Source organism: Dermochelys coriacea, chromosome 8 (assembly GCF_009764565.3).
Source record: "Dermochelys coriacea isolate rDerCor1 chromosome 8, rDerCor1.pri.v4, whole genome shotgun sequence".
Taxonomy (NCBI): Eukaryota; Metazoa; Chordata; order Testudines; family Dermochelyidae; genus Dermochelys; species Dermochelys coriacea.
Window position 1 is genome coordinate 51,769,136 of NC_050075.1, and position 22,898 is coordinate 51,792,033.

The 22,898-nt window shown below is 42.8% G+C and overlaps 1 protein-coding gene across 17 annotated transcripts in view; it reads left to right on the forward strand.

The window, feature by feature from the left end:
- RALGPS2 (Ral GEF with PH domain and SH3 binding motif 2) overlaps positions 1–22,898 on the forward strand; it is a 275,554-nt gene that overhangs the window by 33,863 nt on the left and 218,793 nt on the right. For 9 of the 17 annotated variants that reach the window (XM_038412443.2, XM_038412449.2, XM_038412444.2 and 6 more), the window contains one exon: positions 10,388–10,527. In XM_038412443.2, the coding sequence (XP_038268371.1) occupies positions 10,471–10,527 (57 nt within the window). In that variant the 5' untranslated portion in view covers positions 10,388–10,470. Of the gene's footprint in view, positions 1–8,112; positions 8,218–8,343; positions 8,499–8,729; positions 8,808–10,387; positions 10,528–22,898 lie in introns of those variants that run through there. The other 8 variants (XM_043491441.1, XM_043491435.1, XM_038412445.2 and 5 more) reach the window with 3 other exon arrangements.

Genomic DNA, 22,898 nt, shown 5'->3' on the forward strand with positions numbered 1-22,898 from the left:
TTCCTTATTCACTTTCTCCACACCATTCATGGTTTCATAGACCTCTCTCATATCCCCCAAGTCATCTCTTTTCCAAGCGGAACAGTCCCAGTCTTTTTAATCTATCCTCGTATGGAAGCTATTACATGTTCTTAATCTCTTTTGTTGCTCTTCTCCGTACCGTTTCCATTTCTAATATATCTTTCTTTGAGAGGGGGTGACCAGAACTGCACTCAGGATTCAAGGTGTGGGCATACCATGGATTTTTATATAGCAGCATTATATTTTGTCGTATTATCTGTCTCTTTTCTAATGGTTCCCATTGTTCTGTTAGATTGATTTTGCTGCTGCTGCTGTTGCACATTGCATGGATATTTTCAGAGAATTATCCACAATGACTCCAAGCTCTCTTTCTTGAGTGGTAGCAACTGCCCCATCATTTTGTATGTATAGTTGTGATGGCTTTCCAGTATGCATTACTTTGCATTTATCAGTACTGAATGTCATCTGCCGTTTTGTTGCCCATTCACCCAGTTTTGTAAGATCTCTTTCTAACTCTTTGCAGTCTGCTTTGGACTTACCTGTCTTAATTTTGTATTGTCTGCAAATTTTGCTGCCTCACTGTTTACCCCTTTTTTCAGATCATTTATGAACGTATGTCATGCTGTATGGAGTGGCTCATGACTGTGAGAGCCTGCTTTAAAAAAGCAGGGCAGACACTCCAAACTTGTGGTATTTTCTATATTTAGATTTCACCAAGCCAGTAACAAGTGTGAACTCCTAAAATACTACAGATAGACTCGAGTGTCTAATGGAACTATCTTGCAACCCAGGCAAGCTGCACTATATGATAATGGTCCCTTACACCCTGTACCAAGAGACCATTCACTCACCCAGGTCTATTTGCATCCTAGATTTCAGAGCAAAGAAAATACTGGTAGCCAATTCTGTAATAAATTAACTACAGGTTTATTAGCTGGGGAAAAGAAATGAGTTATTGAGAGTTTAAATCAGGTAAAATATGTGTACAGGTGAGTCTGTCTATAATTCCAAATGGTAGCAGAAATGTAGCTTTCCAAAAGTCTCTCAGGGCTATCCAGGATAACTCTGGGGATCTCAGTCTTCTCGTTCAGTTATTCTGCCATGTTAAAATCCAAACAGTTCAGAGATGAAGATTTTTTTCCTTGTGTAAATAAAGCTTAAAGCTTCTCTCAGAAAAAAGGCTGACAGGATCACTACCACGTGGGCTCTTTTTTGATGTTTGAGAGTGAGAAATGCATTTAGAACCTTTGATCTCCAATCGCCCCACACAATGACCATTTACTTTGAAATTAGCATGTTCCTGTTAGTTCTTCTTTTGCATTGCACTAGGCTTCTTTCTCCATTTGATGGATTTTTTTAGTTACAGGAGTATACACAATGTAAATGTTAGCTATTACATTATAACTGGATACAGATAAGTGAAAACAATGCATGCAGCACACCACTGGTGTTTAAACTTCATAAAAACTGAATACATTGTTGTACATTTAAACAATCATTTTTGACGTACTAATACACAAGTGAATTGACGTGGCTTCTAGCTATGCATTTTAAGTGTTCAGTGATGCCTGGGACTTTACACTACATCCACTGTATTCCGCTTGTCCATGTTTGTTGACCTCAAAGAATTTTAATAGATTTATGAGGCATGATTTCCCATTACAAAAGCCAATTTGCTGGGGAAGAGTCAACATGTGTTCATCTATGTGTCTGATAAATCTTTTTTTTTTTTTTTTTTTTTTTTAAAATACAGTTTCAACCAATTTGCCAGATACTGAAGTTGGGCCTATTGGCCTGTAATTGCAAGGATCACCTTTGGAACCTTTTTCTTAAAATCAGTGTCACATTAGTTATCCTCCAATCATCTGGTGCAGAACCTGATTTAAATGGTTTACATACCATAGTTACATACCATAGTTAGTAGTTCGCTGACATTAGTGATGGATATGTCTGTCTGGAGGTGAGAGCTTATCTGGGTCCACTCCAAACTCAAGATTCATGGTCCTCATGGGACCTGTCTCTGCATATTAATGTCAGGGAGCTAAGGGCTGTCCACCTAGCCTGTCAGGCTTTTCTATCTTAGGGAAGAAGCCTGTTTGTTCTCACAGTTGACACAGTGGCAATGTTCTGTCTCATTGGGCAGTGAGGAGCCCACTCTTTTGTGCTTTTTATGAGGCAATTCGGTAATGGAATTTTTGCATTGCCGATTTAATCAATCTCAAAGCCTCTTACCTTCCAGAGCTGCAAAAAAGTTTGCAGATCGAGTCACCGTGAGTGATCTCTCCATCTGGATGTAGCCGGGGCTGTTTTCCATCAGTGGGGGAATCCCTAAATAGACCTCTTCACAACCAAAGCCTACAGGAAATGCCACCAGTTTTGTTTTGTAAAAGGTCGCAGTCCTGGTTCCATCACAGACACTTTCCTACTATCCTGGTTGAACAAGCTCTGCTATGTTTTTCCTCAAAGTCCACTGCTACTCTGAGTTGTTGCTGACCGTAAAATGAGACCTGCCTGGGTTATACTAATAGCCCCAGCCTGGCCCCGGCAGCACTGGTTCTCCAGTCTCCTGAATCTGTTGGTGGAGGCTCAGATTTCACTTCCGTTGGACCCAGAAATAATTTTGCAGGATCATGGTTGGCTGCTCCATCCAAACCTGTGGGCACTTCATTTAACAGCTTGGAGCAAGTTCACCATGTCTTGTTAAATAGTAGGTAGCCTTCCACCAGGACTACTTAAATTTTTGAAATGAAAGCATTTTTTCATCTTATCTCATCAATTTGAGGTTTCCTCAATCCAGCATAGCCTGGACTATCTATTGCACTTAAAACATCAAGGATTGGCGATTAGTTCAATCCAGGTCCACTTGGCAGCAACATTAGCTTTCCATCTTCATGTGAACAACTGCAATATTGTTGGAGCATGTAGAACAATCAGATTTTTTTAAAGGCCTGGAAAAGTTGTATCCTCAGATAAGGAAACTGGTTCCCCGCAGCACTTGAACTTTAATTTTGTCAAAGTTTATAATACTTCCATTTGAGGCTTTAGCAATGTGCTGCTTACTACAACTACTACTGGAAGTTGGCTTTTTTTTAGTAGAAATCACTTTAGCCAGGAGTGTGGCTGAACTGTGTGCTTTGACATCTGAACCTCCTTATACAATTTTCTTCAAGGACAAAGTGTATCTACGCCCTATCCAAGATTTCTTGCTAAAGTGGTATCTAATTTTCACGTTAGCCAGTCAGTTTACTTACATATGTTTTACCCAAAACCCCATGCCAATAGAAAGGAGTAACACCTGTGCATGCTAGATGTTAGAAGACCTTGGGTGTTTGTCAAGGTTCCTTCCCCACTCTAAACTCTAGGGTACAGATGTAGGGACCTGCATGAAAGACCCCCTAAGCTTATTCTTACCAGCTTAGGTTAAAAACTTTCCCAAGGTACAAACTTTGCCTTGTCCTTGAACCCTATGCTGCCACCACCAAGTGTGTTAAACAAAGAACGGGGAAAGAGCCCACTTGGAGACGTCTTTCCCCAAAATATCCCCCCAAGCTTCCTTACACCCCCCTTTCCGGGGGAAGGCTTGATAAAAATCCTCACCAATTGGTACAGGTGAACACAGACCCAAACCCTTGGATCTTAAGAATAATGAAAAATCAATCAGGTTCTTAAAAGAAGAATTTTAATTAAAGAAAAGGTAAGAGAATCACCTCTGTAAAATCAGGATGGTAAATACCTTACAGGATAATCAGACTCAAAAATAGAGAATCCCTCTAGGCAAAACCTTAAGTTACAAAAAGACACAAAAAAACCCCAGGAATATACATTCCACTAGGCACAGCTTATTTTACCAGCCATTTAACAAAAGGAAATCTAATGCATTTCTAGCTAGATTACTTGCTAACTTAATAGTTTCTGAGACTGCATTCCTGATCTGTTCCCGGCAAAAGCATCGCACAGACATACAGACCCTTTGTCCCATCCCCCCGTGTCTCCCCCCACCCAGATTTGAAAGTATCTTGTCCCCTCATTGGTTATTTTGGTCAGGTGCCAGCGAGGTTCTTAGCTTCTTAACCCTTTACAGGTGAAAGGGTTTTGCCTCTGGCCAGGAGGGATTTTATAGCACTGTATACAGACAGGTGGTTACCCTTCCCTTTATTTTTATGACTGCGTTCTACATAGATAGGACTAAACGATTCCATTTGTTAACCCAACTGTTCGTGGCCATCACAAACAGGATGAAGGCTCTCCCAGTATCATCAGAGAGAATTTCATCATGAATAGCCTCCTGTATTTGTGTATGTTATTATCTGGCTGGCGTTTCCACACGGAGCAAAGTAACATGGCATTCCACAACATCGGAATGAGCTTTGTTAGTTTTTCTTGCGCAAGTCCCTATCTAGGACGCTTATAAAGTGGCAACTGTAAGTCCCCAGCTTCACATCCCCATTCTGGAGACTCTTTTAAGTTTGGATAAGCTGTGCGTGAACATAGACTCCCATGACTTTCGCTTTGTAGCTTGTGCGCCACCAAGAGTGGAATGGACATGTGCAGTCGCTCAAAGAGGATAAAACGGTTACTAACCTTCCACGATTGTTGTTTTTCAAGATCTGTTGCACATGTCCATTCCACAACCCACTGTCCTACCCCTCTAGGTTGGAGTTGTATGGCAAAAAGGAAAGGGGGAGGGCGGGTTCTGGGGAAGTTGGACCCTTTATACTGGTATGCAGTCATGTGCAATGGCAGAGGGTGTTTGAGCCAGACTGATGGATAACACTGAGGGAGAATTTTCCAGTGACTGAGTGTGGAGTGCACAAACACCAAGTGGAATGGACATGTGCAACACATCTCAAACAACAGTTATGGAAGATTGGTATCTATTTTTTTTCCTTGCTTTTTCAACTCACGATTGGTCTCTTATCTTTGAATGAACTAGTCTGTGAGCTGAACTAGTTGAATAAACTGAAATAAAGAAAATGTTGTCTGCATCTGATGGCAGCAGTCTCTTCTGCAAATGCTGGTTTAGCATTCCAACAATGCCTGGTTCCAAGTGTTTGCCAATGACTTTCATGAGTTCAGTGATATAACTTTCTTTAAAACTTGGCAGCAAATGTACGACTTAATATTATTTTTTAAAATGTTCTTAATTTAAATGATTTTAATAGGGCATAATAAATGTAGGCTTTAACATAAATTGTCACTTTAATAAAAACAAACCTATTTATAATTCAGGTTTATATTTTTTTTTTTTTTAAATCAGGTTTTAATAGAAGTCCAATTCTTTCTCTTTTAAAGATCAACTTTTTTTATCCACCATGGGGCAGCTGGTGGTAAATTCTTTTCCAGTTCATGAGCTTGCAAAATAAGACAAAACTCATTTCCAAAGAGCCTCCCAGATTCTGGCTATGTCTACACTAGAAACCTTACAGCGGCACAGCTCTACCACTGCAGCTGAGCTACTTCAAGGTCTCCCATGTAGACTCTTTATGCCGCTAGGAGAGAGCTCTCCCACGGGCATAATTTAAACCACCCCCAACGAGTGGCACTAGTTGTGTCAACGGGAGAGCATCTCCTGCTGACATAGCGCTATCCACACTGGCTCTTCTGTTGGTGCAACTTATGTCTGTCAGGAGTGTGGTTTATTCAGGGGTTTTACACAAGTTTTACTGAAGAAGTGCTAGTGTAGACATAGCTTAAGAGTTAAGTTTTTTTTAAAATAATATTATAGTCACACTTAAAAGTACTCAGTGACCCCAAAAAAACAACCTTCAATAATGCAGAGTTTAGGTATCTCGTGCCCTTCACTGACAAAAGCACTGGTGGGGACAGTGCTATATCCGCAGGAGATGCTCTTCTGCCAATATAGCTACTGCTGCTCATTGGGGGTGGTTTAATTATGCCAGCTAGAGAGCTCTCCTGCTAGCATACAGCAGCTACACAGGAGAGTTTACAGAGGTACAGTGCAGCTGTGCTACTATAAGGTCCAAAGTGTAGACATAAATTCCAGTCTGCTGTTCTTTCCTCTAGTCTAGGCCACATGATTTGGATCACTAATGTTGTTCCATGCCCCCACTATTCTAGAATACTTAGAATAATTGTTCTTTAATTAGAAAAGTCTTGTCAACCTCAACTGTAGTAGAGCTAGCTCTCTGCGTTAATATTGTATGAAATTAATCATCAGCAATTGCTTTGCTATATCCTGATTCCCAGCACAGGATAATCCTGAAATACAGGAAGGTCTAAGAGGTGTGAATTGGGCCATTCAACTCAATATGATGATCTCCGCTAACGCGAGCACCCCGAAGAGATGAGAACAGCCTGAAACAATAGCTCTCAGACATGTGAACTGCTCCATTCATCTCAATAGGTGTTCCCATCCCCCTTCCCCAGTGTTTGAAAAACCTGTGATATGTATATATCAGACCTGTACTCACCTCCTCGCTCCAGTCTCGGCAGTGTGTTCTTGTCTATTCTCAGCTCCCCACCCCAAGCAGCAGGACCACAGAGCTTGGACCCCAGATCTCAACTCACGCGTAGAGAAGGGAGAGACTGGCACAGACCCCTTCAGAGGGTCAAGGTCCCCCAAATATGGGCTCTTGGCTCCTCTGTTCATGCATGCTTGTACGCTCTGTGTACTTTGTGACCATTAGGCACTGAAATGAAAGCTAAATTCTTGGGTGAATACAGTTCTGAATTTTGCTCCCCTAAAGGGGCAGTGGGGCAAACACTAGTTGGGGGTAACTCTTGAGCCACTGAGACCCCTGTTACAGGATCGGAGCACTGGTTTGATCACCAAGTCTGGGCAAAAAAAGGACAATACGTCAGCCTTAAGAGAATTGTTTTTTTTCAGATTGCTATATCTTGGGAACCCCTCAGTCAAAATACCTCAAATTTGGCTCCTTAATGTACCCTGTGCCCATATGAGGCACACCAAATTTCAAGGCAATCTGAGTAACCATGCAGGAGCATGAAGAAGAGCTGAGTTTTAAACAAAAAGCTGGTCTGGCCCTTAGCTATAGCAGGCCTGACAGTCCGCTATAATAAACTCAGAGCTTGTCTATGCTTACAGCTGCACCAGTGCAGTGGCATTGGTTAGTGAAAACGCTATCCATGCCAACAGGAGAAGCCCACCCTTTAACATAGCGGTGTCTATGCTGGGGGTTAGGTCACTATAACTATGTCGCTCAGGGGTGTGGATTTTCCACACCCCTGAGTGACATAGTTATACTGACACAAGTTTGTAGTGTAGACAAGGGCTCAGCAAGGTTCATTGAATGAATGTTTTTAATTAGTTTTATTTCTCTAGCGCTTATATAGAAGATTAAAATGAATGAGAGAAGAAGATACTACATCATGGTTTCAGTCTGTCCTGGTTTAATTGAAAAATAATAGCTAAGGCGGTAAAATAAAATACATTTTTTTTAACATAACCCCTTCACAAAGAATCACAAAACAGAAGGTACATAGAAATCAAATAGGCTGGTGGGTGATCCTGAAAAAATGAGAGGCTTTTTAGAAACCCAAATTTTTGTGGACATAGGTCATGCATAGAAAACCTTTTAGTTGATTCCTGGCTCTTGTGCAGAAAAGTTATCTGATTATAGTATTCACAAAAACAACAAGGAGTCTGGTGGCACCTTAAAGACTAACAGATTTATTTGGGCATAAGGTTTCGTGGGTAAAAAACCACTTTTTCAGATACATGGAGTGAAAATTACAGATGCAGGCGTTATATGCTGCCCAAATAAATCTGTTAGTCTTTAAGGTTCCACCGGACTCCTTGTTGTTTTTGTGGATACAGACTAACACGGCTACCCCCAATACTTGATTATAGTATTGTATTTGTTGTCTCTCATAACCTTTTTAAAAAAGACAAATGATCCCTGAAGCTGTTTGAGGGGAGAAACACTTTTTTCAATGGAAAGCTCTTAGCTGACAGTTGCAGTCACAGCTCTCTGAAACATATGTGCAACTGTTTGTGTTTGGTTCATTCCACTTGCTGCTTTAAATAGTCCTATCCTTCTGGTGGATCCATGCATGCATTGTGAGAGGCAGGGGCTGCTTCCTTGCATGACTACGTGCAGATACTATGGCAGAAAGCGATCACCTCCTGCTGCACCCTCTACCGATTTTAACTCTTGGTCTGAGGTCAGAGTCAACTTTGAGTACTGCTACTTTTGAATGGTGGTGGTCAAGGAGGTAAGGAACTTGTTTATTACTATAATTCATTTTTAAGTTTTAAGTTGCATTTTGTTTTCCTGTTTTGTTGTGAGCGGGTTTTTTGAAGCTGAGCTAATCGTTTTCTTCTCTCATGGTTCCCTCTAGGATTCAGAGAACAGGAGTAGTTCATGTCCAGAGTGAAGATTTGCTCCTGGACACTTCAGTCTTGCATCTCATCTGATGCAGTGGGGTCCATGTGTGTACCAGTCTTCAGGCGATGGAAGTGGGGAAATCACCGGGTGTTGGAGCAACATGAGGAGGTAATTTGAGAGCTGAGATTAATCTGGGGACATGAGGATTGGGGAATTGCTTGACTGTATCTCTTCACTAATGCCCCTCTAAAAAAAGAAAAGGAGTACTTGTGGCACCTTAGAGACTAACAAATTACAATTAACAAATTGCCACAAGTACTCCTGTTCTCTTTGTGGATACAGACTAACACGGCTGCTACTCTGAAACCTGTGATAATGCCCCTCTGTTTTCCTTTTCAGAATTCAGGAATGTGGGAGAGGTGCATCAAAGCTACTGGATTATTGTGCCAACAAGTAGTAAAACAAGCACATTCACAGGTTATATGTGTATAATGGCTGCTTAATTTGTCTTTTTTTTTTTTTTTTTTTTTTTTTTCCTCATGTAAAGCCTCTGGAGGGGAAAACTAAACAAGAATGTATTTAAACTAAACTTTTTTTTGTATTTAATGTTTTTTGTAAAAGCTGATAAAATGTTTATTAAACATATCTTTTGTCCCTCATTATTGCTCTGTGGATTGTAGCTACTGTGATTGGGTTTATACTGGACAGAGTTGAGACCATCCAAGTACATTGATTGCTTTTGTGCAACTGATAATGTGTGAACCGAGTTGGCATGTAACCACTATTGATAGGTTGCTGCTGTCTAAACTATTTGCAGTTGCATGGCTGCTCTAAATTGCATCAGTGGACCAGCTCAACATAGATCGGGCAAGGGTTGGTGGAGAGCAGAGAGATCTTGAAAGCCTCAGGCCTGTATTTATTGTGGGCCTGTATTTCAAATCCTCCTCTTTTTTTCCTTTCTTTCCTGCAATGACCTTTTAATTATCAGATTACTCCTGGGCATGTTGAATTATTTAAATTTTAGTTCTTGCAGTTTCTTGCTCTTTAGGATTACATATTTGTCAGATGTACTAATAAAGATTACTACAAGTAATTTAAAACTCATCTATACATGTTTACAATTGTGTTTTTGGAAAAAATTCCATGGAATGGATTAACTTTATTTTGTGTCTATCTTGTGGCCTTTTATTGCAGTTTTAATATTAAATGTTTGAAAGTCCTATTGGTTTGTTTATAGTTACGTTAAACCGTCTGTTTTCCAGTTAATTGTAGCCCTGACAAATTTCTGACTTGACTTTTTTTTATATTTTAAAGTTATAATTCATAAATAGCAAATTCAGGAAATGTATTTAATCAGTACTTTGATTAAATGCAAATGTAGATACCAATAAAAGCTAAGCTACAATCTGTTTCTCAACGCTAGGGGGCACTAATATTTCATGAAATTGAAAACAAAACAAACCTTTATTGCCGGGGTGGCCAACCTGAGCTGGAGAAGGAGCAAGAATTTACTAATATACATTGCAAAAGAGCCACAGTAATACGTCAGCAGCCCCCTGCTCCCAGTGTCTCCTGCACACTGGCAGCCCTGCTGATCAGTGCCGCCTCTTCTCTCCCTGCACCTCCTGATCAGCTGTTTCGTGGCATGCAGGAGGCTCGGGGGGGGGGGGGGCGGGGAGGAGCGAGGGCATAGCAGGCTCAGGAGGGGGGCAGGAAGGGGTTGAGTGCGGGCAGGGCCTGTGGCAGAGCCAGGGGTTGAGCAGTGAGCACCCCACCGGCACACTGGAAAGTTGGCGCCTGTAGCTCCAGCCCTGGTGTTGGTTCCTATACAAGGAGCCGCATATTAACTTCTGAAGAGCCGCATGTGACTGCGGAGCCACAGGTTGGCCACCCCTGCTTTACTGTATCAATAGCATTCATATATAAATAAATAATTTTATTGCTTTGACTGTCTCAAAATATTTTTGTTACCAAACAGTTTTTCTGTGCAGAAATGAGAACAACAAGCAGCATTATTATAAGAATACAATTTCTGACTTCTTTTCATTTTCTTGTAGGAATGATTACTCTGTTGCCTTGGAAATGAAGTGACTACCCTGCTGCTGTAAATGTAGGGCAGAAGATCAATGGTGTGGGCAGTATGGAGCTAATGAACGGGCAGTCGAGCAATGTTAGTATTGTCGCTACTGCTTCAGAGGTAAGGATTACAAGCCTATAGCCCCTTATTAGTCAGATATTTAAATCCATAAAATGTATAGGGTTACAAACTGCCCTCTCCCCCCAAATTGAAACAGTGACTTTTTTTTCTTTCTGCAAAGAGTTACATTATGCAGCAGGGTCTTATTCTGTGGGTCATCTCTGACATTTGACAATTCATATTTAATTTAATTCAAAATTTTGAGTTTTTAGAATACTTACCAGCCAGGAGCATGAATCACCCTGTGTGGATTTATCTTAGGCAATAAGTGCCCCTCCTCAGTTTCTATGGATGTGGTAGAAGCTTTTCCACTCTTGTTGTGTCTGATTATTCTATCGAACTGTGCCTGGTGTGTAAAAGGAGTCTTATTGAAAACAAAAAGAAAAGGAGTACTTGTGGCACCTTAGAGACTAACAAATTTATTAGAGCATAAGCTTTCGTGAGCTACAGCTCACTTCATCGGATGCATTTGGTAGAAAATATGGAGGGGAGATTGATATACACACACAGAGAACATGAAACAATGGGTTTATCATACACACTGTAAGGAGAGTGATCACTTAAGATAAGCCATCACCAGCAGCGGGGAGGGGGGAAAGGAGGAAAACCTTTCATGGTGACAAGCAAGGTAGGCTATTTCCAGCAGTTAACAAGAATATCTGAGGAACGGTGGGGGGTGGAGTGGGGGGGAGAAATACCATGGGGAAATAGTTTTACTTTGTGTAATGACTCATCCATTCCCAGTCTCTATTCAAGCCTAAGTTAATTGTATCCAGTTTGCAAATTAATTCCAATTCAGCAGTCTCTCGTTGGAGTCTGTTTCTGAAGCTTTTTTTGTTGAAGGATAGCCACTCTTAGGTCTGTAATCGAGTGACCAGAGAGATTGAAGTGTTCTCCAACTGGTTTTTGAATGTTATAATTCTTGACGTCTGATTTGTGTCCATTCATTCTTTTACGTAGGGACTGTCCAGTTTGACCAATGTACATGGCAGAGGGGCATTGCTGGTACATGATGGCATATATCACATTGGTAGATGCGCAGGTGAACGAGCCGCTGATAGTGTGGCTAATGTGATTAGGCCCTATGATGGTGTCCCCTGAATAGATATGTGGACAGAGTTGGCAAAGGACTTTGTTGCAAGGATAGGTTCCTGTGTTAGTGGTTCTGTTGTGTGGTGTGTGGTTGCTGGTGAGTATTTGCTTCAGATTGGGGGGCTGTCTGTAAGCAAGGACTGGCCTGTCTCCCAAGATCTGTGAGAGTGATGGGTCATCCTTCAGGATAGGTTGTAGATCCTTGATGATGCGTTGGAGAGGTTTTAGTTGGGGGCTGAAGGTGATGGCTAGTGGTGTTCTGTTATTTTCTTTGTTGGGCCTGTCCTGTAGTAGGTGACTTCTGGGTACTCTTCTGGCTCTGTCAATCTGTTTCTTCGCTTCAGCAGGTGGGTATTGTAGTTGTAGGAATGCATGATAGAGATCTTGTAGGTGTTTGTCTCTGTCTGAGGGGTTGGAGCAAATGCGGTTATATCGTAGCGCTTGGCTGTAGACAATGGATCGAGTGGTATGATCTGGATGAAAGCTAGAGGCATGTAGGTAGGAATAGCGGTCAGTAGGTTTCCGATATAGGGTGGTGTTTATGTGACCATCGCTTATTAGCACCGTAGTGTCCAGGAAGTGGATCTCTTGTGTGGACTGGTCCAGGCTGAGGTTGATGGTGGGATGGAAATTGTTGCAACAAAGCCCGTTGCCAACTCTGTCCACATGTCTATGTGGTTCACATGTAGTTTAGAGGGCCTCCAGGATCTGTCTTATAAAATTTTTCCAAATCAGTCCTTCCCTGAAGTATGATTTTAGGTACCATAATATCAGGAAGACTCAGAACTGGAATGGAATTGGTGAAATGCAACTAGCAAAGTGTGCAGGGAGGGAGGGTGTGTTGAGAACATATCTACTTCTACACCAAGGTGACTGACTGACTGCACAAAGCTCAGAAGTCTAGAAGAACATCACTCCCCATTCTTATTGGTGTCTTTGTGTGTACTACTTTTGGCACAGTGTGTGATGTGTCTTCACATTGCTGGTTTTCATGTTTAGCTCTGTCTGGATGACTGGCTGATCAAGGACAGTACTTGGGTGTTGGTGTTACTGTCAGAAGCTGTCACAAAGGTTTGGAGTAAACACTTCAAGTATGTGTCAGTATAGATTCCACTGCAGCTGTACATGTGTCTAAAGCACATGGGTTTGGATTTTTTTTAATAGCAGTGTTTGTTGAGGCTAATCATTTGCTCAGTGCCTCCTTGTTCCCTTCTGTAAGGGCATAAAGGGTGGAGTGACTGTTAAACTACTTCAGTTTCCTCTTACTTCCATGTCAGTGAGATGGGACTCAGTGAGTGTCTGACCCACTACTTCTACTGAGCTTCAAACTCTCTTCCTTTTCTTGACTAGTTTGCTAAAGAGAATTTATCTTTGCCCTCCTTCTCCCCTAATTTCTTTAATTTGGATAATTCTGCAAAAAAGAGACTCGCCCTGTACAGCAGGTGAGGGGCCTTGTCCTGACTGCTATGATGTTTAAATCCTTAGAGTTTAAAGAGGAAGGGTGGTTTAGTGATTAGCTTTAGACTTGGAAGACCCGCATTCAATTCTCTGCTCCACCAGAGACTTCCTGTGTGACCTTGGGCAAGTCACTTGGCCAGTCTGTCTTAGTTCCCTATCTGTAGAATGGGGATAATAATACTTCCCTAACTCACAGGGATATTGTGAGAATAAATACTTTACAGATTAGAAAGTGCTTTGAGATCTACTAATGAAAAGTGCTGTATAAGAGCTAGGTAATATTTTAAACACTGCCTGACCTGCAACAGATTCATCCCCTTGGTCAATGAAGTAGCCACTGACTAAGCCCATCTGGAGGAGAGTAACATCTCTGAAATATGCATATCCTTCTTGAATGCTCTCAAGTCAAGGGTCGTGCTGCTAAAGCTGCAACTGCTTGGGCAAACCGTGTGTCACTTCAGACCCAGAGAAGATGGCCCCCTCCAAAAAAAAATCCACTGAAGGGGTCATTGTTGGCTACTGTTCCCTTGAGCATGCTCCTGGGCCCTGTGGCCCTACAAAGGCAGGAAAGAATCATCATAGAATATCAGGGTTGGAAGGGACTTCAGGAGGTCATCTAGTCCAACCCCCTGCTCAAAGCAGGACCAATCCCCAACTAAATCATCTCAGCCAGGGCTTTGTCAAGCCTGATATTAAAAACCTCTAAGGAAGGAGATTCCACCACCTCCCTAGGTAACCCATTCCAGTGCTTCACAGCCCTCCTAGTGAAAAAGTTTTTCCTATATCCAACCTATACCTCCCCCACTGCAACTTGAGACCATTACTCCTCGTTCTGTCATCTGCTACCACTGAGAACAGTCTAGATCCATCCTCTTTGGCACCCCCTTTCAGGTAGTTGAAAGCAGCTATCAAATCCCCCTCATTCTTCTCTTCCGCAGACTAAACAATCCCAGTTCCCTCAGCCTCTCCTCATAAGTCATGTGTTCCAGTCCCCTAATCATTTTTGTTGTTCTCCGCTGGACACTTTCCAATTTTTTTACATCCTTCTTGTAGTGTGGGACCCAAAACTGGACACAGTACTCCAGATGAGGCCTCACCAATGTCGAATAGAGGGGAATGATCACATCCCTCGATCAGCTCGCAATGCCCCTACTTATACAGCCCAAAATGCCATTGGCCTTCTTGGCAACAAGGGCACACTGTTGACTCGTATCCAGCTTCTTGTCCACTGTAACCCCTAGGTCCTTTTCTGTAGAACTGCTGCCTAGCCATTCGGTCCCTAGTCTGTAGCGGTGCATGGGATTCTTCCATCCTAAGTGCAGGACTCTGCACTTGTCCTTGTTAAACCTAATCAGATTTCTTTTGGCCCAATCCTCTAATTTGTCTAGGTTCTTCTTTATCCTATCCCTACCCTCCAGCGTATCTACCTCTCCTCCCAGTTTAGTTCATCTTGCAATCCACGCCAGTCTCCAGATCATTAATGAAGATACTGAACAAAACCGGCCCCAGGACCGACCCTTGGAGCACTCCACTTGATACCGGCTGCCAACTAGACATGGAGCCATTGATCACTACCCGTTGAGCCCAACAATCTAGCCAGCTTTCTATCCACCTTATAGTCCATTCATCCAGCCCATACTTCTTTAACTTGCTGGCAAGAATACTGTGGGAGACCGTGTCAAAAGCTTTGCTAAAGTCAAGGAATAACACGTCCACTGCTTTCCCCTCATCCACAGAGCCAGTTATCTTGTCATAGAAGGCAATTAGATTAGTCAGGCATGACTTGCCTTTGGTGAATCCATGCTGACTGTTCCTGATCACTTTCCTCTCCTCTAAGTGCTTCAGAACTGATTCCTTGAAGACCTGCTCCATGATTTTTCCAGGGATTAAGGTGAGGCTGACTGGCCTGTCGTTCCCTGGATCCTCCTTCTTCCCTTTTTTAAAGATGGGCACTACATTAGCCTTTTTCAAGTCGTCCGGGACTTCACCTGATCACCATGAGTTTTCAAAGATCATGGCCAATGGCTCTGCAATCACATCCGCCAACTCCTTTAGCACTCTTGGATGCAGCGCATCCGGCCCCATGGACTTGTCTCATCCAGCTTTTCTAAATAGTCCCGAACTACTTCTTTCTCCACAGAGGGTTGGTCACCTCCTCCCCATGCTGCGCTGCCCAGTGCAGTAGTCTGGGAGCTGACCTTGTTCGTGAAGACAGAGGCAAAAAAAGCAACGAGTGTATTAGCTTTTTCCACATCCTCTGTCACTAGGTTGCCTCCCTCATTCAGTAAGGGGCCCACACTTTCCTTGACTTTCTTCTTGTTGCTAACGTACCTGAAAAAACCATTCTTGTTACTCTTAACATCTCTTGCTGCAAGTCTAAGTGTGATTTGGCCTTCCTGATTTCACTCCTGCATGCTTGAGCAATATTTTTATACTCCTCCCTGGTTATTTGTCCAATCTTCTACTTCTTGTAAAATGCCATCAGTTGACACAGACTACTTTTGGCATGCATTGCTACAACGCAATTGCTGGAGCTGACAATGCCAACATCAGCTCCTTAAACTTGGCACTAGCCTCAACACCAACAACTCTGGAAGTGATGTCATCATTGGTGCTAGCGTTGGTGCCACATCATGAGGACATGACCAAAAAGAGCCCCAACCTTGCTCCAAGTATGAAGAGACACTGTCCAGTAAAGAAGAGATGCATCACTCCTCCAAAGACAAGGTGTCTGTCATCTGAGGGCGATGCATATTAATCTGACATCGGCGCCAACTAAAATGCCTGCACCAACAGCCATGCTGATTACACGCTTGAGATAAGTGTGTGTGTTTTCCTCAGCTCTTGTCCCCTAATGCCCCTGCTCTACTTGCGCTATATTGATGACATCTTCATCATCTGGACCCATGGAAAAAAAGCCCTTGAGGAATTCCACCATGATTTCAACAATTTCCCTCCCACCATCAACCTCAGCCTAGACCAGTCCACACAGGTGGTCCATTTCCTGGACACTACAGTGCTAATAAGTGATGGTCACATAAACACCACCCTATACCGGAAACCTATTGACCGCTATACTTAGCTACATGCCTCCAGCTTCCATCCAGGACACAGCACACAATCCATTGTCTACAGCCAAGCTGTACGATACAGCCGCATTTGCTCCAATCCCTCAGACAGAGACAAACACCTACAAGATCTCGATCAAGCATTCTTAAAACTATAATACCCACCTGCTGAAGTGAAGAACCAGAATGACAGAGCCAGAAGAATACCAGTCACCTACTACAGGACAGGCCCAACGAAGAAAATAAGAGTGCCACTAGCTGTCACCGTCAGCCGCCAACTAAAACCTCTCCAGTGTATCATCAAAGATTTACAACCTATCCTGAAAAATGATCCTCACTTTCACAGATCTTGGGAGACAGACCAGTCCTTGCTTACAGACAGCCCCCCCAATCTGAAGCAAATACTCTCCAGCAACCACACAACAAAAGCACTAACCCAGGAACGTATCCTTGCAACAAAGCCTGATGCCAGCTCTGTCCACATATTTATTCAAGTGACACCCTCATAGGCGTGGCTAATGTGATTAGGCCCATCAGGGGCTGGTTCACCTGCACATCTACCAATTTGATATATGCCATCATGTGCCAGCAATGCCCCTCTGCCATGTACATTGGCCAAACCGGACACAAATCTGATATTAGGAACCATAACATTCAAAAACAAGTCGGAGAACACTTCAGTCTCTTTGGTCATTTGATTACAGACCTAAAAGTGGCAATTCATCAACAAAAAAACTTCAAAAACAGACTCCAACGAGAAACTGCTGAGCTTGAATTAATATGCAAACTAGATACCATTAACTTGGATTTGAATAGAGACTTGGAGTGGCTGGGTCATTACACATATTGAATCTATTTCCCCATGTTAAGTAGCCTCACACCTTCTTGTCAACTGTCTAAATGGGCCATCTTGATGATCACAACAAAAGTTTTTTTTTTTTTTTTTTCCTCCTGCTGATAATAGCTCATCTTAGTTAGTCTCTTATAGTTTGTATGGCAACTTCCTTGTTCTGTGTGTGTGTGTATCTCTCTTTTTACTATATGTTCTATTGTATGCATCCGATGAAGTAGGCTGTATCCCACGAAAGCTTATGCTCTAATAAATTTGTTAGTCTCTAAAGTGCCACAAGTACTCCTTTTCTTTTTGCGAATACAGACTAACATGGCTGCTACTCTGAAACCTGTCATTAGCTACCTTACTATTTAGGATCACCAGTTATCAAGCCTTAATGGTGAAATACAGCCATGTCAGCTATTCAAAGTTGAATGCCTTTATTGAGCATGTTCCAACAGACCAGAGGGAGCAAGTCCAGGCAATCATTCCAGAGTGCCAACTGCTCGCAAGACCATCTCCACAGGCCTTGCTAATACAGCCACTCTTTGTATCTCTATGCTGGTAGTCATGAGGAGGGTCTCCTGGCTTCATCTCTCAGGTTTTCCGAGGGAAGTCCAAAATATAGTTGAGGACCTTCCATTTGATGGATCAGAATTGTTTGTGGAAAAAACTTATGAACCCGTGCATACCTTAAATTCTAGAGCCACGTTACACTGTCTGGGAATTTACACCCCTGCACAAAAAAGAAAGTTCAGTAAGTTCCAGACAGCATATAGATCTCATTCCATCCCGTTTCCCACCTCCTAGAGACGTTACAAACCGCAACATAAGAGACTATTCCAGAAGAAGAGACCAGCTACTTTTCAGACATTGACCTTACAACCTACAACTTCAAAACACTAGTTTTGATGGGTTGGTCGAGGTGCTGAGTTACCATCCCCATTCTTATCTTATGCAACAGTCTGCATGTTTCCCTCGCTTCACCGACCATCTTCCTCATTTCGATCAGAACTGGGAACATATCACTATGGACAAGTGGGTGTTGGGAGATCATTTCAACAGGATACTGTATTCACTTTACCTCCCTCGCCCCCATCCCAATCTTCTTCCCTGACCCTCTTTAGGGACCCCTCTTATGAGCACCTTTTGCAACAGGAAATTGACTCTTTCCCGAATCTGGGTGCTGTAGAACCAGTTACCTAGCAACACAGAAGGAAGTATTTATTCCAGGTACTTCCTGGTTCCAAAAAAGAAAGGCAGTTGGAAACCTATTCTAGATCCAAGATTAGTCAACAGATTCATAAAGATTCAGCAGTTCAAAATGGTATCTCTTGCAACAATAAATTCCACCATTGGACCCAAGGGGACTGGTTCTTGGCCCTCAACCTTCAAGACATTTATTTCCAAATAGTGATGCATCTTCCCACAGAAGGTTCCTACATTTCACTCTGGGTCAAGAGCACTTGGAATACAGGGTGCTTCTGTTTGGTCTTTTGCATGCCCCTCGTGTGTTCTCAAAAGTTTTTTGTGGTAGCTGCTCATCTTGGCACACAAGGAATTCTGATTTTCCCATACCTCAACAATTGCCTGCTCAAAGGGTGGCCATTCAATGAATCTTCAACAGTCACTCAGAGGGCCTTAGACCTATTTCTCAGACTGGGACTACAATTAAACATCCAAAAGTCCACCTTAACCCTGGTGTAAGGTTTGGAGTTCATAGAGCTTACCTCAATGCAGTACTGGCCAAAGCATTTCTCCCTTTGCACAGGTTCATAAGCCTAGCCAACTTAGTCACTGTAGTCCAAGCCATCCCTGAAACATGGGCCAGAAATTGTCTCTTTTGAGACACATGGTACCTGGCACCATTGTAATAAATGATGCAAGACTTTACATGTACTGCCTCCAAGAGTGGCTCAAACTGTTTGTTTATTTGCCAAGCAAATACAGTTTAAACAAACTACTCTCCATGCCTTGGGTAGTATGTTTAAAGTAAATAAATAATAATAAAAAATCCCTTGACTGGTGGAATAACCCTCACAGTGTTTGTGCAGGGGTTGTCTTTGCTCAACCATCTCCAATGTCAGTAGTAACAATGGATGCATCCCTACTGGGATGGGGAGCTCACCTATATGTTCACGCTGTTCAAGGAAGGTGTCTCCTCTCAAGTCCACCCTGCACATTAAGTTCCTGGAACTCAAAGCAGTCAGAAATGCCTGTATCCATTTCCTCCTGCTAATCGGGTAAATACATAAAGATCATGATGGACAACATGTCATGCATATTTTACAAAAACAGTCAGGGGAGAGCGAGATTGCCTTCCCTCTGTGCCAAAGCAGCAAGGCTTTGGAATTGGTGCAGATGAACATCTTTGCAGCTTACCTTTTGGGTGTACAAAACATCACAGCGGATACCCTCAAAAGATCACAAGTGGGAAGTTAGATCCCACTATGTTCCACCACATATTTCAATACTGGGACATCCCACAGATAGACCTGCTTGCCACAGCCAGGAACAAGAAGTGCTCCCAGTCCTGTTTGAGAGGTGGTCTGTGTCACAACTCCCTGGCAGAAGAAGCCTTCTGTGTGCATTTCTCCCGATTCCCCTGATATCCAAGCTGCTGTTCAAGATAAACAAAGCCAAAGCTGTTCTCGTAGTTCAGATGTAGGCCGAGATAAACAAAGTTTCCTTATGTCACTCAGCTCATTTTTTATCAACCAATCACTCTCTGGACCATCCCTCATCTCCTCTCTCAGGATGCTGGTCAAATCCATCACCTCAACCTCAGGGTTCTCTGACTGAAGGCATGGCTGATAGACGGTTTGCAGGGTTAGAAACAGTCTGTTCTGAGGGTGTAGAGAGTGCTGTTACACAGCAGGAAACAATTGACTTGTGACACACATACACAAAAGTGGATGAGATTCAAACTCTGGTGTGACTTAAAGCATCTTTCACCTACATCTTCTTCTTTTATCATTTGTGCTAGATTACGTTGTAGAGGTAAAAAAAAGACAGGATTATCTTTAAACTCTGTAAAAGTGCATTTGGCAGCAATTACAGGTTTCCATCATACAGTAGAAGGTTTTTCTGTCTTTGCTCATCCTACAACAAGGAGGTTTCTCAAGGGACTGGATAACCTCTTCCCACAAGTCAGATGCTGTACGTTAGCATGAGATCTCAACTTGGTACTCGGATGTCTTACGAGGCTTCCCTTTGAACCTATGGCCGCCTGCTCCCTTTTACATCTGTTTATGAAATCTGAATTTGTAGTAGCCATTAGTAGTTCTTGAAGAGTGGGTGAGGTAGGGTGTCTTATAGCATCCCTCTCCTCCCTCCCACACCTCCATCACAGTCATCTTTTAAGAATAAGGTTAACACAGTGACTATATCCCAAGTTCCTGCCAAAGGTATCTTCGGACTTCCACATGTCAACCTATTCACCTTCCAGTTTTCTTCCCTAAGTCACTCTGGTTTGTGTAAAGGAGATGCTACATTACATACACTTGATGTAAAAGTCTAATGCCCTCCTGATTTAGACAGGCCTAACCTCTGTAGGAAATCTCTCGGATTATTTCTCTCCATTGCAGAGAACTAAGGGATTTCTGCCTTCCAAGCAAAGACTCTCTAGGTGGATATCTGGCTGCATTACCTACTGCTATCAATCTCATGATCTTCAGCTTCCCTAGAGTATTTACTCACTCTTCTTCAATAGCCTTTTCTTAAGAACTTTCCCATTGCAGAAATATGTAGAGCTATGACTTGGACATCCATTCCTTTGTTTGCTGAACACTGTGCTATCACTCGTGCCTGAGCTTCTGATGCCATATTTGGCTCTACTGGTCTATCTTCAGTCCTAGACTCAACTCCAAAGCCCCATCTCTCTGTAGAGGGTACTGCTCTATAGTCACCTAGAGTGGAGCACTCATAGTCCCTACTTGAAGAAGGGAAGGTTACTCACCCTGTGCAATAATTGTGGTTTTTCAAGATGTGTCCCCCATGAGTGCTCCAATACTCACCCTCCTCCCCTCTGCTTCATAGTTCTTTACAAATGGTTCCACGGCAGAGAAGGAACTGAGGGTGGTTCACCCAGGCAGCTCTATACAGCCTCTGTGTAAGGCACAAGGATGCAGGGGGTGGGGGTGCATGTATGGGCCCAATGGACATTGCTAGCTAAAATCTCCAATCTGAGGCACATGGAACACAAATGCACCTAGAGTAGAGTGCCCATAGGGGGCACATCTTGAACCAGTTACTGCATAGGGCGAGTAACCTTGGGTTTTTTTTTTCATGTTCTTTAAGATTATGCTGCATATTTGATTTTTTTTTTTAAGCTGTTAAATGTAGATGGGAGGAGAGATGTTTAAAGTGGATACTGATTGCCATTTCTTTTAATATACTAAAAACCAAAGGATGTTTGTTGGTCAGAATTAAAAAAGAGAAAACAAAAAACTAATATTGAGTTCACCGCAGTCTTGTCTATATCCATGTCTTTTCCCCTGTGAGATCTATACTCATTGTTTTGCTGTATGCAGTGTTGTTGTAGCTGTGTTGGTCCCAGGATAATAGAGAGTCAAGATTGGTGAGGTAATAACTTTTATTGGGCCAATTTCTGTTCGTGAGAGGGACAAGCTTTCAAGCTTACCCTGAGCTCTTCTTTAGATCTGGAAAACTAACTCAGGCCCAGTCTGCACTATAGAGTTTGGTCGACGTAAGGCAGCTTACGTTGACCTAACTCTGTCAGTGTCTACGCCACAGTGGTGCTCTCGCCGATATAAGTCATCCACTACATTGACTTAACTCCACCTCCCTGAGAGGCATAGTGCTTAGGTTGATGTAGTTAGGGCAACACAGTGTCCATGTGGACACTTTGTTACTTGCATCATCTGACTGTCAGCCTCATGTGGGGCTGACAGCTGAAGCTCTGCCCCTGCACTGACAGCCCGAGCTGTCAACCAGGTGTTGGGCTTACAGCTGCACACCCTCCGCCCTACCCGGTGCCTATGGCTTGAGCTGTCCGCCTGGCATGGGGCTCACAATGGAAGCTTCTCCCCCTTCCTCCCACCCCAGGGCTGACAGCCCAAGCTATCAGCCCAGGGGCAGGACTCAATTTCACAGTAGGGAGCCTACCAGCTGTGAAATTGACATTCTTGTCAGTTTCACAGCTATTTCACTTTTCTCTGACTCTCAGTCTCCAGACAGGGACTCCAGCTGCGAGCCTTGCGCTGTTGTCAGTGCCCCACAATGCCGTACTATAATAGATGCAAACAATCCTGGTGAGGATATGGAGCACCAGCAGAAGGAAGCTAGTGTGGACACCAGCCCCTGATTTAATTGCTGTGGTGGCTGTAGGTCGATCTAAGTTAAATTGACCTAATTTTGTAAAGTAGACAAGCCCTCAATGTGTCTGCTAAATAAAATATTTGAACAGCTTGTTTAGCATAAGTAGTTAACAGATGTTTCAAGGGACCATTCAAGCTCAAGTGGTCAATTAATACCCTTCCAGTTATAGGGAGTGAAGGAAAGGAGGAGTGGGACAAAAAGCAGCTGGGTGTTAGTGGGTTACAGATTGTGCTTCACCCAGTGACTCCCCTTCTTATGTGACATTTAAATTTAGGCTACAGTGTTGTCAGAGTGCCCATGTTACTGTTTCTTCTGTGAAGTGCCTATCATACTTGGACGTTGCCAAATAATTATGGAGACGCCAGTTGTGCTTCCGACAGTTAAGGCTGAGCTGAGTTTTACACATAAAGCAGGTGTTGTGTATGAAAAATACAATGTATCCTCCCCAAAATTACTGTTTTGAGTATAATGGGGTAATCAATTATTTTTTGTTAAGGTCTAAATTTCTTGGACAAGGTATAGTCAAGGTCCAGACTCCAGAGAAGAAGAAAATAATAAAACCCCCCTAACAATAATAAGTG